The sequence below is a fragment of the Dermacentor albipictus genome, chromosome 7 (assembly GCF_038994185.2).
Source record: "Dermacentor albipictus isolate Rhodes 1998 colony chromosome 7, USDA_Dalb.pri_finalv2, whole genome shotgun sequence".
NCBI lineage: Eukaryota > Metazoa > Arthropoda > Arachnida > Ixodida > Ixodidae > Dermacentor > Dermacentor albipictus.
The window spans coordinates 70,805,294-70,825,434 of NC_091827.1; the positions used below are offsets into that span (position 1 = coordinate 70,805,294).

The 20,141-nt window shown below is 44.6% G+C and overlaps 1 protein-coding gene across 2 annotated transcripts in view; it reads right to left on the reverse strand.

The window, feature by feature from the left end:
* Positions 1–20,141, reverse strand: part of LOC135919736 (regulator of G-protein signaling 7-like) — an 87,159-nt gene that overhangs the window by 23,314 nt on the left and 43,704 nt on the right. For both annotated transcript variants that reach the window (XM_065453606.1, XM_065453604.1), the window contains exons 4-15: positions 19,352–19,458; positions 18,655–18,706; positions 17,695–17,836; positions 15,636–15,717; positions 14,858–14,932; positions 14,329–14,418; positions 10,698–10,759; positions 9,880–9,993; positions 9,358–9,483; positions 9,055–9,129; positions 5,413–5,524; positions 2,495–2,587 (exon numbers count right to left, since the gene is read on the reverse strand). In XM_065453606.1, coding sequence (XP_065309678.1) covers positions 2,495–2,587; positions 5,413–5,524; positions 9,055–9,129; positions 9,358–9,483; positions 9,880–9,993; positions 10,698–10,759; positions 14,329–14,418; positions 14,858–14,932; positions 15,636–15,717; positions 17,695–17,836; positions 18,655–18,706; positions 19,352–19,458 — 1,130 coding nt within the window. The remainder of the gene's footprint in view (positions 1–2,494; positions 2,588–5,412; positions 5,525–9,054; positions 9,130–9,357; positions 9,484–9,879; positions 9,994–10,697; positions 10,760–14,328; positions 14,419–14,857; positions 14,933–15,635; positions 15,718–17,694; positions 17,837–18,654; positions 18,707–19,351; positions 19,459–20,141) is intronic.

Below are 20,141 nucleotides of genomic sequence, written 5' to 3' on the forward strand. Positions count from 1 at the left end.
GGCTGGGGTGGCGGGAAATGGGAGGGCGAGAAGGGGTACAACTCTGCCACACACCCATCTCGCCACGCTTTCGGTTAAGCCCATCCTGTGCATTTCTCCGTGCCACTGCACATCTGCTGCACGCCACCTGCTGGACATCGTCTGCTACAGGGCACCTGCTACATGGCGTCTGCTACAAGACGTATGGCATCTGCTGTGCATCTACTCTATGGCATTCAGCTGACACCTAGCATCCTGTGGCAGCCAGCTAAAGAAGGGATGCACTGCAAAAGTCTGCATAAAACAAACATTTCTAGCAGGAGACTACGCTCTACAACTAGTGCTCTAGAAACTAATGAAGCAGGAAAGGGCTACGCTACTTACTACTGCACAAAAAAAATTAACACAGTACGAAGGAAGTGAATACTTGTAATCTGTTCAACTAGATCACTACAGCAGCTGATGAAGCAGGGGAGGATTTGACTAGCTACTGTCACAGAAATAAATGACAATGTTCGTAGTCTGTTAAGGGAAGTAGATGTCTACAGACAGTTTAGTTAGAGAAAACGGGGCTAAAATTATTAATATTTTTATAATTCAGTGCACCAAGGGTTAGAATGTCTGACTGTTCAATTTGGCACTAAGGACGAATGGTCAACACAATGTCTCAGAACAAAATAATAATAAAATGGAAGCTACCAAAGTAACAAAGCAAAATGAAGGAAGTAAGAACACGCAGACACACACACGTAAGCACAGGAGCACAAAAGAGGTCAGATCGAGACCACTGGTGGAAAAGAAAACGAAATGGGTTGATCGGCACACGAAGTTGCGACAGTGGTCAATCTACCATCTACTGCCACATTGACTGCGGGTGCTAGGAGCGTTTCGTACACAAGTCTACGGGGGGGGGCAAAAAGGGGTTGAGGGGAGCTAACACAGACAGCACTTCTGTTCTACAAGGGTAGTTTCGCAATAGGCAGGCGGATGCAGACCAATTCCTGAAAACAGTAACACAACCTTGACACAAGAGACAACTTTGACAAGTGGCGCTGCGCACAATCCTAGGTTACTAACTTTCAATTTATTCATTTGGGCCCTATTTCCAGAGGAAGAAGTAGAGGAACTTAATAACCAACTGCGCATACAACTGAGGATACACTATACATGTTAAATGCCGTAGCATTTCTTCAAAATGACAATGTGCAGTATGAAAAAAGAAGTGCTACTACACTCTCAGAAGAGAGTTTTAACTTGTCTGTAAACATGTTACACTTTATGAAATACCAAGCTAACGAAGCTGCATATGGCAGAAGCAATGCTCATTGCGATATCCTGTGACACTTTCTCAAACTACAACTCACACACACACGTGTGTGTGTGTGTGTGTTTGTGTGTGTGTTACGTGTGTGTTACGTGAGTGTCCTCATCGAACAAAATTTTAAGAAAGGCAGAACGTCAATGATTATGTGGCTACCATTGCTGTGCAACAGCAGTTAAGCAGAATATGGTGGGTAACTGCAATAACAGCTCTCGTGCTCTCTAAATAAAATCTTTACCACAAGATGGCGCCACAAACATTGCTGCTCACATAAGTGTCTCCAGCAACCCTGCTTTCTGAAATGAGTAATGCACTTACGGACAAGCTAAAACTCTAAAAAATCCAAGACATGTTCTGAAGAAAATTGCGGTTACCTAAGAGGTGTCAGGCTCAATTTATGCATGGAGTGTTGGTCTTGCAGAAAAGAAAAATGTTTTAGTTGATGTAGAAAGATTAGTACTCTATACTGCTCTGGGAGCTATAGAAAGGTACTTGCACACAGAAAGTGAACACGTGCACAGTGAAACACACAATTACAACCACTCACAAGACACCACAGTGTTCTCAACACTAGTGCGGTGCGCTACAAACCACAAGGTGTACGCATGTCGGTGTGAAACTGAAGTTAGCTTTTAGACTAGCAAGAAACAATGGGATGCTTAATTTATCAAGAAATGTTGAAGACTAGCCCTAGCCATTTTAGTCTAAGCATAGCGCTGAACAAAATGCGTCTCACTTTAACCAAGATGAAAATGAAACACACAACACACTTACAGAAACATTCCAAAACTAAAATTGTAATCATCAAGCCATGGTTCAGCGTATTTTATTTAGCAGTCACCTCACAATTTATGCATGCAACGCAGCCATGCTAAAAAAAAGAATCACCTGTGCCTCGTTTATAATCATTACTTATGTACAGATCTCTGAAGAAGTACGGGAAAAAAGAAAGTGTGGGCATTATAATTGCACATGAAAGGATTACAGTAACATCATCATATTTCGTATAGTTGCAAAAAAGCTTTGGCAAATCACATTACACAATCTTGAAATCACTTGTAGCAACAACTTTAGTAATAACCTTCTTTGACTAAGCTTAAAAGCAAGCACTAGAGCAGGCGAATGCCAGTTAACAATTGTGAGAACTCTTGGGAGACAGACGCGGTGTTCTGCCAGTGGTGTAGCCTTGCTTACCTTCTTCTTAGTGCCGTTAGCGTAATCCATGTACATGGCAGAATTGGTGTATCGTCTATAGCTGTCGTTCCTCATCACGAAGTAGACGTGCCACTGAGCATGACATCAGAGAGGGCAAAAAAAACAAGAGCAGATATTTTAGCCACAGCCATGCAACACAATATAGCCAGAAATCATGCGGCAGAGAGTATTCAAGTTAGTTAGTACAAACAGCATGTCTGACTGATACAGCTGGCCACTTAATTTTAGTAAAGAGTTAATCCTTGCCGATGGCCTACAATTAGCAAAGAAAAAAAAAGATAGAAACTGGTCCCACAAACAATTTACACTTCTGTCACAACATGCGCTTTCCACCCTACCATTATTTTAATGCCTGTAAATTGTGGTAACGTTTAAGATTTGGTGGCCAGAAATGTACATGAAACGTTATGTCAGTGAACAAGAGATGGTTATGGTATTCTAAGCTGGCATCACACACTGTTCAGGTGAATGCAAGGTAAAAAGAATTTTAAAAGCTGGTGGGTATGACAACACAGTGGTACTCAATGGCTTTCAAGTTTACTTGCAAAATGTTTACTTCCACGCTGGTGTAAGCCACTTGCAATAAACAAATTTCCACAGTCACGCATGCTATTCAGCTGACACCATAGCTAGTTTACAGCGTGTATTCCTCTTGGCAACACATATAATCACGCCCATTACCTAAGCTGGCCCTCTGCATCGTCCCAGTCTCAAGCACTCCACCAGTCTCAGTTGAAGAGCATTGAAAAAATTTCACACCAAACTATTTAAGAGTCAAAAAGCACCATTTAAAGCTGTATGGGGCTCTGAATCAGTGCTTTTACTGCAGTGATCCCCCAAAGTAAAGAACTTTGGGTACACTGTAATGACATTAAGCAGGATATATGTGATGTAATGCAAACCAGGTCTAATAAAACCTGTGAAGTGTAAATCTACAGCCTTTATCAAACAAAATGAAGCCATGGTACGCATGGAATAGCCATGGTACGTTGATGCCAGGCCATGTATTCTGCTTTCTGTTGCATCCATCCTGCTCACGAGCTCAGGTAAGCAAGGCAAACCCTCACAATTATCCTTCATGCCTTCCCAGTACCAAAAGTTTTGCAGGAGTGGCACAATGTAGCCAGGGCTAAGCAACAATTGTATGCTCCAGGTGGCTTTGTTTCTTCTGAAAAAAGGCAGTGCATATCGACTCTCGTCATGATCAACCTCTTTCATGTCCACTGCAGGACAAATCACACCTATCCAACCACACCTAGCTGTCTCGTGCCAGCTGACACCACTACTATGCCTGCGAATTCCCGAATTTCACCGCGCCTCTTGGCTTTCTGCTGTCCTCGACTATGCTTCCTGACAGTCATGCTGTAAAAGTCTAATAAACCACCAGCTATCTGCCCTATGCCTTACATGTCCTGTCCGATTCCTCTTCTTCCTCCTAATCTCAATTAGAATATCACCTGTACCCGTTTACTCTCTTATCCTGGCTTCCTGTCTCTTAGCGTTATTTTTTATTCCATCACTAACTGCACAGTTTATCAAGTTTTTTTGTTTTGTTTTTTTCCCTCAAAGTTTTAGCCTCATAGGTCAGTAATGGTAGAACGTACTGAATCTATGCACTTTCTTCTTAATATAAAGATAAGCAGCCAGTCATGACTTGAGAATGTTTGCCATGTGTACTCCGACCCAATTTTATCCATCTGGAAATGTATGGGCTGGAATAATGCAACTACAGTCGATCCTGGACATATCGAACTCGAAGGAGATCACGAAATAGTTCGACATATCAATGATTAGAAGAATAAAATATGCCTATCTGAAGCTTACATGTATCTGAGACCTCTGCGCATCTCAGACAGTTTCCCCGAGATTGTGAGAAGCGGGAACTTACTGATTTGAGTCTCCAAAGCCATGTAGAATGCATGAAAGTTGTCGTATTTCTTGCACACAAATGTTTCAAGTCGCACAGGCAGCGGAATGGTCTTCGATATACTGATCCCAATGCTAGCCCTAAAAGCCCGCGTCGTCGAGGCACAAGACCATGATGCACCTCGTAAGCGTCAAAGTGCTTGTTGCACATTTTTACGCAAGAATAGGCATAACTGGATGCACTACGGAAGCAAACTAGGCAGTATGATACGAGCCATTTAGTTATATGCACATGTTGCAATACTGAGAGCACCCTGCTCATTTTTCCTGCTCCGTGGCCTGTACTGCCCTTAATGTTCAGTCTCTTGTTTGACCGCATCTGCCAAAACAGTGCCGTTTCAAATTTGTCAGCATCAAGTATTTCTGACGATGCAAGAAATTATAATGATCCGTAAGGAGAAGCGCACTTACACGGGTGCGGCGTGGCTCAGCGTCTGATCTAACGAATCTGACAGTGAGTAGGATCGAGTTCGACGTGTGCATAAGATTTCCGTTAATTGAGCCCGATGTAATTATCCGGTGAGTCAAATTAAATAAGAAGCAGAAAGAATGCCAGAACACACCACTAATTAATTTAGCAGTTGCCCAAGCCTATAATGCACCCGCAAATCAAACGCGCACCCATTTCTTATGAGTCTAAAGTAGAAAACTAATGTAGAAATGACATTAAAGCTCCTAAACAAAGTATAAATCTAACCCGCACTCGATTTTATAGCCACAAAAATTGGCAAGGGTTTAATATGTGTTGCACAATGATTGCAGGTTTTCCAAATTCAGCTTTGCCACAGTACATTTGTGTTCTGCGGCAAAGCATACAAACGGCGCAAAGACAATTATGGTTTTGTATCACATTGCACCACTTAGAAAATTCTTGGCCAAATTTTGGCAATTTTGGCAATTTGGCAAATGAACCCACGGGTGCAAAACATGCAGAGCAGAGCAGGCCTCTGCAACAAGGTCAAACCACTCACGGCAGCTTCGTCGAACGTCCACCGGTCGGGATTCTGCATGTTGACCTTGGTGATCTCGTAGCTTCTCGAGTCGATGTTGATGGGACAGTTGGCATCAGGAGCCAGGTACTCGCTGGAAGGCAGAGAATGTGTGTTAGGATTCACTAACACGGTCGAAAGGCACCCCCTGATACTGTAGATGCCTTAATCCTAGTGAGGACCTAATTCTTTACTAATAAGCATACAATTACCCACAAAGTTTCAATGCATCTTCCCTTTGTGCCTCTCGGTTTTTCCTGAGAGTTGCCGATATTGATAGTTCACCTCTGTTGTGGCATCACAAAATGAAGCATACGTAACTGGCTGGCATGCCCATACAAAGTTTGAGTTGGACAGTGTACTTGCCACAGATCTTTAGGCTCTCACCGACTTATACCACCTTGCTTCCGTGTCTGTGGCCTAGATGTCCTCATTACTGAGAGGTGATTAGTGCACTATAACTATGACCACAAGGACACAGCATTCTTGGTTTATTCAAAAATCAAGCCTTTGCTGATACGCATTCCACCACTGTGCGTGTGTGTATACACTGCGTGCGCTGTTTGGTATATAGAAAAGCACTTTTGATGCAGTCTTAGAATGATTCTGCTTTAACATATGCCAAATTTCACTGCCTCATCTCACACTACAATGTTGTTCCAATGCGGGTTATGAGCGCACTTTTCATCCAGTGTGATAGCTGCACACAATTCTGCAGCTTAATGATGTGACAAGCATGTAACGCCCTCTCAGGCATAATCTTCGTTGTCCCACCAGGCTTGGTGGCCTGCCAGGCTCGGTGGGCAACACATGTCACCGCACCAAATAAACACTGACAAGCACAGCTGCTCGCGGTCAGTCAACGTTCACCGCCACCACACTGTGGAGCGTCTCTCTAATGGAGGGTGCCTCGAGGCCCCCCTCGTTCACGAACCCAGGCGAATCGTGACACTGGCAATGAAGATCGGTACAACGAGGGTCGATACATGGGCACTCGTCGCCAGTGTAAGGATCTGCGGGGATTTCAAGGTTACCATCAACCTCATTGTTACCGTCAAAGTGTACCTGCTGCCCTGGATTGGAGATCGCTGGTCAGCCTTGTGCGGGGGACAGAAGTTCAGAGAGCTCGACCTCAGAGACGCTTACCAGCAGCTGGTGCTCCAGGAGGCCTCCCAGAAGTATGTCACAATTTCGACAACTTTGGGGCTCTTCCAGTACATGTGCTTACCGTTTGGCATGGCCTCAGCCCCAGCCATTCTTCAGAGGGAAATGGACAAACTCTTCAGGGGCATGAGGCACATGGCAGTGTACTTGGATGACATCCTGGTTACTGGCACCGATGACGGAGACCACCAGGACAATGTCTCTGTAGGACGCTGGTCTCAAGCTCAAGCTGGGAAAGTGCATTTTCCTGGCCCCCAGTGTTGAGTACTCAGGACACGTCAGTTCCCAGGCTAGCCTAGCCCCAGCCCTCCGCAAAGTTGATGCTGTGCTCAAGGTGCCTAAGCCCCAAAACAAGAAGGAGCTTCAGGGCTACCTCAGCCTCATCAACTTCTACAGGAGTTCCCTGCCGAACCTACTGGCACATCTATAGCCACTCCATCTTCTGCTTCGAGATGGTTGGCAGTGGGTCTGGAAGAAGGAGCAGGATGTGGCCTTCCAGTGCAGCAAGAAGCTAATGACCATGGCTCCAGTGCTGGTACACTTAGATCCGGCCAAGCCTGTCGTCCTGACCGTAGATGTGTCACCGTACGGCATGGGAGCTGTCCTGGTGCACCGGGACAAGGATGACCAGGAATGCCCTGTGTCGTTTGCTTTTCATTGGCTTCATGCTGCAGAGCAACATTACAGCCAGCTGGACAAGGAAGGCCTGGCCCTCATATTCGGTGTCGAATGCTTCCACCAGTACCTGTGGGGCTGGAAATTCCTGTGGTCTGGTCACGGACCACAAGCCACTGTTGGGGCTTCTGGGTCTGACAAGGTGGTTCCCGTGTAGGCATCACCTTGAGTGGTACGCTGGGCCTAGAGGCTGGCCGCCTACAGCTACCAGCTGGTCTACCATCAGGGAAAGGACCTGGAACTTGCTGATGCCCTGAACCACTTGCCCCTGCCAGAGGTGCCTGGTGTTGTTCCAGAGCCTGCTGAAGTGTTCATGCTGGAGCACGCATACCCGGACGTACTCTCCATATCTGCGGTGTCGCAAGCGGCCAGCTGGGAGCCAGACCTGTCTCAGGTGGTCAAGGCGGTGTCCCATGGGGAGGAGTTGGTCTTGCATCCAAACCTCTGATCCAAAGTGCTCCTGAAGCAGCTGAAGCAGAAGCTGGCTGCTGACCAAGGGTGCCGTCCCGAGCCTTTGCTGGAGCCAGGAGCTCCAGCCTTCACCAGGAATTTCCGTCCTGGCCCACCCTGGTCTGCTGAACATGTGGTGTCTCCTGCCAGTGCCTCATCGCTGCTCGTCCGCATGCCGGACGGGACCATGTAGCATCGGCATGCCGACCATGTTAGGCCTGCACCCTCTGCTGTCACTTCAGAAATCTAGCCTGCAGGTGGACAAATGGCAACACCAGTCGCTGCCAGCGAAGCACCACCCAGCTCAGAGGCGGCAAGTGTTGCTCGCTGTGCGGCACCCGTTGGGCTGGTGTGAAGTCCAGCGCCACTCTGAAGGCCAGCCACTGTAGACCCTCCAGATGGAGCAAGGCTGGTTCAGGCAGCACTCAGCGTTGCCACACCCGGCCCGTCAACACAAATGCCCAGACGAAGTACTCGACCGCGGAGGCTGCCGGACTGTTACCTGCCTGGATAACAGGCGCCATCAACCCAGCTGGGACAGTGGCAGAGCCTCGACCAGGTGTCAACTTACGTTATTTTTTACATTGAGCTTTGGACATATTGTGTTTGTAATGAACAAACAAACTGGGGGTAAGGGGTGTGACAAGCACATGGCGCCCCCTCGGGCATAATCTTCGTTGGCCCGCCAGGCTCGGTGGGCAACATTGGTCACCACACTGACCGCGAACACAGCTGCTCGCGGTCAGTCATCGTTCACCACCACCATGCTGCGAAGCGTCTCTCTAACGGAGGGTTCCTTGAGCCTCCCCTCATTCACGAACCTGGGTGGATTGTGACAAATGACTTTGCTGTTTGCAGGTCCTGGATACGATAACATTAAAGCTGCAGTCTACTAAAATCAGCAGGAAACTGTAGCAAACAGTCTGAGAGTGTTAAGCAGACTTTATATTAGCACATAATATGTAAACTGAATCATTGCTACGTTGAGCTACTTCACGATTCCCTCTGAATTTCATATATTGGGCTCAAGTTTTACAAGAATTGCACACTGTGCAATTCTCCCAATATTGTGTGAAGCTTGTCGTGGAAAAGTGGCTGGAGGTTGGCCAATGCGTGCTGCTGGCATGCACTAAAATGACTCAAATACACATAGTCAGTTTTCCTTCTTGTTGAAACTGTCTTTCTAGTTTGCCATTGGCTATGTGCTCTGTGATCCCAACTCACGAGTGTTTGCACATTTTCAATTCGAAACAAATTACGAGTCACTGCGTTATCAGCAACAACATAAACATAGCCGCACCATGCGTGTAGATATGAAAGAAAAACAAAACTCACTTCCATATCTCTTGTACTTTGATGGGGACATCTTTCAGATGAATTTGCTTCAGTTCTTGCACAGCCTCCCAGAACCTGGCCAAAAGAGTAAATAAAATTGATTGATCGATTGATTTCTGCTGTTGACTGCAAGGTTGGGGGCCCTATTTCCACAGAAGTTGCCTTGATTGACCAATTGATTAATCGATCCATCAATCAATCGATTAATGCAGCTTCTATGGACCCAAGGCTCCAAACCTTGTAGTTAGAGTCAGGGCATCATGCACCACGAAAAGAGGCAGGTGAGGCCTCGGCATGGCTCACCTAAGGTTCTCGAGGCTAAACTCTTTCTCGAGAAACTGGATGAAGTGCTCCCGACCCGCAGGGTCCCGGAGCAGCTCCTGCAGGGAGTTCTTCCAGCGACGCACCCGACGCGGTGGCACATTGGTTCTGAAAGGTGTCAGTGTCAGTTAACAGGCTGTCAGACACCGCCGATGGAACAGTTCTGAACTGCATCAGTGCAGGAATGCTTTTCGTCCAAGAACCCAAAAGCAAGGAAAGAAGCTGCCACTCTACTGGACAGGTAACTTCACGAACACTCAAGGTTTGAGTCCTCTAGGTAGATCGATAGTGCTATTTGGGGTTCGAAAAGACAACTGTCACGACAATTGTTATAGCATTAGGGCTCCAAAGCCTGATGGGACACATGTATTCAGAGGTGCTCTGCAAGAATGAATTTGTTGAGCTGTCTCAGGAAGTGGTGCGGCACAGAAACACTCAACCAGGAAGTGTGCACCCCACGGTTCTATTACAGCACAAGAAAAGAGCGAAGTGCTTGGCACTCACGTCTGCTTTTCCACTTCCCAGAACTCAGTGCTGTCCGAGATCCAGGGGTTGGAAGGCTCAAGCGGCATACAGAAGCCATCGTACTCTGCGTGCTTTTCGTAATACGATTTGTACCTGAAAAAGAAAAGGATACAATGACGCCTTGCAAGGACATCGACTGTTTGTGTGTGTGTATCAGCGGGAAAAATAAAAATAAAACAAATAAATATAAAAAAGCTTCGATGTGAACATTGTTCTCACAAATATGCGAGTTCGTTTTGGCATGGCATTTCAATGGTAAAATAAATATTTCATCATATTTCATTGAACCTCCAGGGCTTTTGTGAAGGTTATGAAAACAGGGAATAGGCGACAAGGAACTTGGAACAAGAGGCATTCGCCTCTTTCTAAGGGAAAAAGTAGGACTTAGCTCCGCTGAAAACATGCCTTATAAGCACTGCTGTGCGCGTAAGTGGATAGCCGGGCTTCTGGGTACACTCTGTTGCGTGAGAGCTTTGGGGTGCGTATTTGTTGTGGTCGAGTGATCGAAGAGGAATCGCATTCCTTTTCTCCCGCCACCCTTTGTACCCGCGGCAGCTTCAAGAGAGGGCTCTGGCACAGCTACAGATGTTCACGGTTCCATTCCCTACAGAATTATGCAGTGAAACGGCAAACGCTACCCAAATGTCCTCATCACATCAAATATATGCCATCAAGGATATTATTATTTTAATAAAGCTTTCTAAAACTGTTCGGCTATTCACTTACATTGACAATCATCATTAATGGCTTCTACGTAACTATTACTAGCGGTGTGCTCACTTCACTCATAAACTCACGTTTCAAGAGCTGCGGTGATCTTGACATTGCCACCATCGAGCCTCGCTTTGAGCGTTTCCACCTGAAGCGAGACGCACAAAAGAAAAGGAGGTGAGGCACCGATATGGCAATAAGAAAAGAATTTAATATAATCTCCAGTCTAAGAGCAACGGTCGGGCCTCAAGATGCACGGCTAGGTGAGTGCTAGAATGTTTTGACACATCTTCAGAATCTTTATTTCTTGAAAGCTACGCAGTTAAAGAGAAACATATGGAGAAAAGGAGAACAAAGAAAGAAAGAATGATAAGAACATGTTGAAATCACAGAATATTATACAAGGTGGTCACTTTTATTTAGGTTTTCCAGAATGTTTAAAATATTGCCCGTTGCAGATAACATAATTCTAGTCCTTGAGCTAGATTGTTCAGAGAGGCATATATTACTTGTGCTAGACGTCAAAACATGTATTCAACTAATTAACATCTTTTCTAATTAACTTCTTAATTAATTGCTTTACATGCCAGCACATACTGAAATTTACAAATTGTAGCCTGCAAGCTTGCAGGCGTATCTACTTGAAGTGAATTTCCATAATGACACTAGTTTGGCAATATGCATCATCAAATTCACTGTAAAAATGCACCATTGTTCCACTTTTTTAACAAAATGCTCTCTCATGCACTTAAAACCAAAATTAATTGGAGCACCCACGTATCTCATCCCACAATTTGGGAAATAATATCTAGTAACTAATGTCATCCTGGAGATTCATTTAAAGTGTATACATCTTTTAAACTCACCAGCTACAATTCGTAAATTGCAATGTGTGCCATAAAGTAATTAATTACGAAGGTAATTACTGACTTTCTGCTAATTCGTTCAATAGTGTTTCGATTTACCGTGCTAGAAATATCTGCCCCTTCAAATAATCCAGCTCAAGAACAGAAATTATGCTATCTGCCACTGGTGACATTTAAATATTATGGAAAACTTAAAAATTACCACCCCATATAGTATATGGCCTCTTCTACCAGGGACACACTGCACGAGACTGAGCAGTTAGAAAGCAAGATCATGAAACATTCGACAGAATGACAGTTCATTTTTGACGTTATTGCAGCAAATGTTATAAGCTGTCCGGCAGCAATATTCATAGCAGGCTGACGGACATACGGTACAGTCCACTGCTAACAGGAACACACGAGTGTAGAGCACATGTAAATTTTTCCCTCTGGTGAGTGTGCTATTGCCCAGCTTTGCACCAGACAAGTCATTGTCGGTGGCGCTAGCTCCTTTCTGCAAAGCTGTGCAGTGCAGTGACATAAGCTTCAGCTGGCACTGGCAGCTGCAACGCCAACAAAGTGAGAGCTGCACGTCAGAGTGTTCCCTCTAACAGTGGGCCACACTGTATATACTTCCCAGTTTTGTCATTTGACATGCCTCAATCATTTCACAGTTGATTTCTCAACGGTGTGCGTGTGTGTGTGTGCTCGCACGTGTGTGTGTCCATGCATGCATGCCTGCGCACATGCGTGTGTGCGTGCATGTGTGCGTTTGTCGACATTTTTTCTTGGCTATGAAGAGAAAGCTATGGAGGTGGAGCTTCAGCACATGACTGTATTTGTACACAACGTAGTCTGGGCACGCTTGGCACCAGTTTTGGTTTTGACAACCTCACACAACCTCTTTACTTTAGTGAAAGCAGGTACAATCAACTCAGCGTGACACAATGGTTATTGAAATCGGATATGGACCAAGTTCGGAACAGCGAGCTTCGGAGTCTGTGTCGGAGCTCCGAAGCAGCCGTATGGCGTCGGTTAGGGCCTAAATGTGCAAATGATGCTGACGCTAGTAGAGCCAGCACAGCAGTCAGCTCGCTCACTCATTTCTACATGCCGCAGGTTGCGATTTCCAGATGGGTCCGCTTTGTTTCTGCACAGATGCTGCAGACCCTTTTTTGTGTGCTTCAACAGTCTTTTGTTGCTGAAGTTGGTAAACAGCGTCTCATGGGAGTTGATTGGCGGAGCAGCAAGCGAAGAACACTCGCCGGAAGACATGGGCACCATTTTGCATTTGATGAATATGCAAAACGCATGATGGTCTCAGGTGTGCGAAAACTCGAAAGAGCAAACTAAAAATACCATAACATACCAATGGCTGACTGATGAATGTTACGTATCGTTTCAAATTAGGTGCTGTAAAAAATTATTAAAAGTATTGCTTTCTATTTCCCACATAAGAAAATGCAAACAAAACTGTGGGACTACTTCCACCAGCGGTGAAAGAAGCACACTTAGTTTCCGTAGCCTTTGTTTCATAGCCAAGAAAAGTTGTCCGCGAGTATAGAGTTTCATTAATGCCACTGTTAACAGTGGCATTGACTTGCTGTTTCAGCAGACCTTTATAGCAGGTTTTTGTCGTGTTCAGTATACTTACACCTTAATGTACTATTCTGTGCAATTACAAAACAGCCAGTTTGGCCAGAACATTAGAGCTGAGTGTGGTGTCATGGGTACAAAGCTACACTTAGGTGACAACGATAGTGGCAAGCAGAATCAGTGATTATAAAATCATGTAAAACTGTTCCGAGTTTATCCCAGGGGCAACAATGATATCCTGTGGATATCTTATGGACATCCCCTGCCAGAACATCGATATCCTATATATGTCCTAATATGTTTTGTGGATGTTCTTTACATGACCATTTGGCTGCACTTTCCGAGTCCTGTGGACGTCCTTTGCATGTCCACAAGAAACATTACGGGGAAATGCTGCGTACATTTTGTGGGCATATTCCAGGGCTTTTGGCAGAGTGTTCGTCATAATGTCTATTACAGTCGCAGCACAGGATGTGTCAGATGCAATGGGCAGAATGCCCACACATCAAGAACAGATACATTTCGTGCACACATTATGTGCGCACACACACGTATGGAAGCGAAGCATACTTCTCATTCTGTTAGACCTACCCCCAAGCACAAGTGGCTTATTGAACTAGCTGAAGTTATCAAAATGAACTGCGTCAGAAAATTTGTGCAGTATGATGTGCACACAAGCTGTAGACACGATAGCTTCAGAGTGCAATTCAAAAATGTGAGAAAGATAATTCTGTTACGAAGAAACTCAAAGAAAAATCCTTCATTGGAGGACAAATATTCACGTGTATACCAAAAAAGGTCCATATGGGGTAACCCTGGGATATCCGTGGAAGGATATCTAGAACATGTGCATGGGTAATATCCTTGAGACATCCGTAGTAGGATGTGTATGAAAATGTACGTCCGGCAGATGTGCTATTTGTCTCCGAAATTGTGCATGGACATTGGGACATGATTCAGATGTCCTATGCACGAGGTATTTTCACTGGGTTTATAAATACATGCACCATCTTACATCCCACCGCAGGCAGCAATGCTTGTATCAATTCTACGATGAACTACAACATTTGCTATGTGCGTACAATCTGATAATGATCAGCCCACCACGCTATCAGAGCAATGACATTTGCGACGTTTCTGATGCAGCAAGCACATGCTGCGTGAGAGCAATAACATGACAGTGGTGATACTTCACCAAAGGTAGTCACTGGATGAAAGCAAAACAATCAATGCATGACAGCGCTCCAGCCAGAATGCGACAAGAGATACTTGCCTCCTTTTTGAGAACGTCTAGCGGTGTGTTAATCTCGCCTTCCGACACGCTGGGACTGATGCGTCCGCCAGGTACTGCGCACTGCAAGTGCTGGAGTTGGAAAAAAACATTCTTTTTTTTAAACAAAGACAACGTTTGCAGCAGAACAAAGGTTGATGCACAACAAGAACAGCTGCGATGCGTGCCTATAGCAGTTGGGTGTAAACTGGGCCTAGTTAGTTTGATGTCTCTGAAAGGAATAACAGCATGTGCAGATAAAAGGAATTGCACGACCAAGAAAACGTACTGAAGGAGCCTGCCTGTATGCAGAGCTGCAGATTGCTGGTGGCGACTGCAAACATAACCGAATTGATGTGCTCAGTTGTTCAAAGCACAATGGTATTTCACATTCACTCTTCAATAAGTACAGTAATAAGCTCAATAAGTAATAAGTTCAATAAGTACAGCTGTGACAACTAAACATTCAGGCGAAACGTTCGAGCAATGAATCTACAAATGAAATGACGACAAAATGCCATCACCCACTCACCTTTGCGCTTTTGATTGGTTTGTTCATGCGGCAGGCCTTCTTAATGTCGATTTCCGTAGTATTTACACAGCCCGGCTGCAGGAGATGTCAAGCAAAAGGTGACATCAGTAGCCCCCCCCAAAAAAGGACAAACACTTCTGACACTGCACAAATGCCACAAACTGTCACATCATCCTCACTGTTAAATGCAGCATCATGCAAAAGTTGTGCATTTCATATAGTTTCTCTCAGGGCCAAGGCATTACAACTAGGAAGTTGGTGGCATGAAAGCAAGAAAACAGAACAGATTTTAGCAGTGTAGCCAGGTTAAAGAGAAGATGGCACTTTTTCTCCTCTATGTTTAAAGCCTGCCCTGAGCACAGCCTTTCGAGGGATACACATATGCTTTATATAATGATGATTTACCTTTGTACACACCACACAAGCAGTAGAAAACTCAGAACAGCAAAGACTGACAAGCAACGCATTGTGAGATCACAGTGACCTTTTCAGCTACTTTGCCGTTATTAATTTTGCCAGCATCAAAAAATGTTCGGTATGAGCTTGCTCAAAGCAGGTAATCCTCTCTGGTGTCCTTTCATCATAGAAAGAATTCCAATGGAAGGTTCAGAGACTGATGAGCAAAACATTCTTGCAAACAGAATTCATATTTTGGAAATCTTGACAACATTCATAAGATTGCGAAATGAGCCCAAATTGATAAACTTTGCAAAAAAATTAATGACATGAGGTATCAGCCAGATACTATACCAAAGAGAGAAGAGATTAAGCCACTCACCACTGGCCTATGTACATCCCAAAAAGCCCTCTCTTGGCTGTCGAGGACTTTCCTTTCTAACTTGTCCCTTTTCTTGTCAACCCTGGACAAGAGAGAGAGAGAACCGGAGAGAGACCCATGGTGTTGACAACCCATCACAATGCAATGCAGCTGAAGTCATTTCGTTTGCAGATATGTGGAACCACTATACTACATTACACAACATGCACCGTTCCAAAAAGAAAGTCTTTTTTTTTTTAGTAAAGGAAGTACTTCGCTACCTAGAGCACATTATTTTGCAGGAACCAGCAACGTGTGAATAACTTTTCACTATGTTTGCAATCACTGGGAAGGATTGCACTTCGCAACATCACAACACAACAGATCTCATTATCCCAAGTGACGGGTAATGAGGTATTGCTTTCACAGCGAACACAGCGCACACTAATATTAGAGCACTAGCTGTTCAGCTAGTTGGTGTTCACTATACCCACTTACAGTGTTCACTTATAGACTTATACCCACTTATAGACCCACTATACAGTGTTCCGTATAGTGGGTCTGCACTGTGTCTGTCTTCTTCTTGCTAGTGTTCACCCTTTTCCTTCTAAACGACAACGCAGCCCAACAGCACACTCTCTTTTAGTCAGCTACAATTGGCTGTCCTAATGTGAGTGTCATGGCCTTAGCAAGAAAAGGCCATTCAAGCCTCCGAGTTTCTTACAGTCACCGAGACATCCAAGCAAATTTCAAACCAAACTTTTCTGACTTCAGAACTGCCAGTCTGGACCAGTTGGTTGCGTACCGAAGTGGGAGAAATACAGTGCAGAAGACAGGGCAAACTGATGGACAAAACATAAGGGTGCCATGTGTGTCATCCTGTATTTCATCATCCCACCTTCTGCACTCCTTGTTTCTACTTTCTCTCTCTTACCACTGCAAATACAGCAGTCCCCGCGCCTATAGAGAATGTGAGCTCTCCAGGTTAACCATGGAGGCCGTGATGCATGTGGATTGCTATTGCAAAGAGAATGTGCAACACATAGCCCCTCCGAGGTCAGGCTTGCCGAAGTCACTCCCCCTACATCATGCTGTAGATGTACACAGCAGACAGCACTTGTGGCCTAGCAGCTCCTGCTGGGTTGTCCATCAGTGTAATACTGATAGCCTTTGCCTTCATCCCCGTTTCTCACTCTACTAATCTCTCTAGTGGTAAATATGTGCATTAATAAACACAAGCTAAATTGAGAACAAGTTCTTCCGAAATATTGACTCCCCCGAGACATCCACATCTTAGTCAGGGATATTAAAAGGATGTTTTGACGAATGCAGTTTCTGTCTGTTCATTCTGACTTTCACGAGACACAAACATGCAATGTGGCAAAGTACGCTTTGAGTACAAGCACTTTATTTTCTGCTTCTAGAACTACGAGAAGCTCCAATGCTCATGATGATTCAAAGTTGGATAATTAAAAATTCTGCCAGATTCAATTAAATCTCAAAAGTTGTGATGGCTTGCTGTGTTTTCAATGGATTTAAAGCCACCCAATTTAAATAATGTGTTTAGTCAATTTAAACAATCGGTTTACCAAGGGTAGGAGAAGACTATTTACAACTCGCATATAGTATAACTGTGTTGGATATTTCACATTTGATATTCACTTAATATTAAAACTGCCGCTTATGTTCACTGGTGCCAGCACCAGATGGCACCACTGAAACCAGTCGCGCAACTGCTGTGACAAGCTGACAAGATGAGGCAGCAACGCAACCACCTTCACAACGAATTTAAAGCGGTTAACTTTATGCAGTCTTACACATGCTTAGACCATCAGATCTGATCATATACATGTTCCAACTTATTATATCATTATCCTATTGTTTTCTCAAAAGCTGTGCTTTACCAATTTCGTATGTTACCCAGTTGAACGTTATTGTTCTGTCTTGGTTATTTCATATTTGATCAACACGTTTTCTATTTGATAAACGTCTCGCAGAAGCGGCTGTCACAAATGCTGCACGTTCAGCTAGTGCTCGGAAGACGTTTCTCTGTACTATGGTTCCTTGGCATACTACTCACTTGGCCTGGGCCTCAGCCTGCATGAAGATGAACTCCCACTTGCGTGAGAACATCTTCTGAAGCCGGGCCAGGTTCTCAGCCTCATAGTCAGCCAGTTCCAGGCGGGCCTTGTTCTGCATTGTTCTCTTGCACAGGTACACGGCTGAATAGCCAATAACCACCGAAAGGGAAGAAGAAAGGGGTTGATGAAAAACAAGCTGCATCAATTAAGCAGAGAATGAGTGCACAGCAAAGAGTCTTCCCGAGAGGTGCGACATGATGGTAAGGCTTGATTCTTAGACCATTACCATTACCACTGCCATTAGTGAATGCTCTTCCCATTAGCTGAAAGCTGTAGCAACCAACAAAACTGACCGACGAATGGGGTAAAAGAAACGTTCCCAATGCAATACAGGGGCTATGAGAAATGCCGTAACGGCAAACTCCGGATGGCATAATTACATCATCACAGATTTCAGTATTGACGCATTTTCCAAGAAATGGATCATAAAAAGTGCCCAGGTTGAGCTTTTGTGTGTGTTTTCAAACACCACACACTCCTTTTTCACCTGTACACAACTCGCTAACCTCTAGCAGATGTTGTCCCTATTTGCTTACATCAAGGGCAACTGCTGTACAAACAGACGTAGTGTAGCCATCTAACCTGTCATGTTTGGTCCCTTCCTAACGTACCGAATATCTGCTCATGGTTATACTGACCTATTTGTGACTTGGGAAGCGTAATCAACAAATTCACCTTAGTGTAATAGTATTTATGTTTGGTGCACACTTAATTTCAGGTGCTTTGCGCTGTATTTAATTGTTAACCCAGTTGTGCATTAACAAGCCGTCAAAATAGAGGCATAGGTAGTTAGCTATTGGTAGAGGGCAATAAAAATGAAGACGTGTCAGTGAATCAACAGTTAAACACATCCTCTTCAGAGCAATAGTAGTCATCAGAAGGTGGAGAGTAGAGCTTACCGTAGTCAGTATTTTCAGGTTCCCAGCAATTTGAGGGCCAGAAGTAAGGCGTCTGGAAGAACACAAACAAGAGATTCAGTGATCAAGGTAACTTGAGGCAGTTTTATGGATTAAGTCACCGAAAAGCGACTAACAGTTGCCGAGCTAGGTATCTCACTGGAGTCAACATTTTGGCAAGAGGACTTGCCCACATCAGGGAATCAGGAGTTGTTGCCCTGATGAAGACAAGCCCCCTTATCAAAATATTTGGCTGCAGTGACATCTCTTGTTCGACTGCTATCGAACACTTAAAGCCTCCATCTTCTGTAAAACTTCGCCATGTTTAACATCCCGGTCACATGAGGCACTTGAGCCAGATCCAGATCAAATTTCTCTATCGTGATCGGCACCCTTCTGCAGCTTGCAAAATGGAGGCAGTTGCAATCTAGAAATTAGCACCCGATCAGGCTTGATCGTGATTGAAAGTGTCCCATGCGACACTGGTATAAGTCATCAAGAAGACTGAGAAGGAATTTCGTGCCACAATTAAAAGATTATTAACAATAAATCGGTTGACATGGAAATCTGACCACAAAATCTTCCCAACAGAGGATCTTTTGCAATATGTAGATGGCCTGTGCTTTGCAATTTCTATCAAAGCAGCAAGTTTACACTTCGGCCAACTACGAGTGAGATGGTAGAGTTAACATTGGTGTACCTGGAAGCGATAAAAGGTGCCGTCTGCCTTAACGGTGAGCACGTGGTCATCGATGGGGAAGAAGTAGCCATGCGAGGCCATGAGGTGTGCCAGGTGTAGAGCTTCCGCTGAGATAAAAAGCAAGTGGACACAATAAGCACTCACTCGTAGGCTATTCTACAATACAGGTAGTTGCTACAATACTCGTTTGATGAGCACGTTTGCAGGCATCAGTGGCTGCTGTTCAGTTCATAGCGATTTACCTAGGCTGACTAACTTGACTACTAGCAAAGTGCCAGGTGTGTTGGCAAGTTGGTAGTTAGCATCATTGTGATCATCATCAGCAGCCAAATTCATGTCCACATCAGGATCATAGCTTCTTCCAGAGATCTCCAATTGCCACTACCTTTCATCAGTGGACTCCATTTTATGCCCGCAAATTTTTAATCATCTGCCGTCCTCAACTGCATTTTCCTTTCCTTCAATAATTCTGTTATCCTATGGTATACCACAAGTTCTATGCATTACATGTCCCACCAAATTTTATTCATTCCTCTTACTCTCAACTAGAACATCAGTTACCCTCACTTGCTCTCTCATCCACTCCGCTGTCTTTCTGTTCCCTAACATTATGCCTATTATTTTATTGCAATAGCAATTACATGGACGCGCCAGGCGAATTTCTGCTGCTGCCATGATGTTCCACATAAAGTCCAAGGGCGACAACATCGTCGCCACGTGAAGTGGTACATAGAACATGTGCTGAACATACAAGCAACATTATTTGCTAAAAAAACAATGCTTGCCGGAA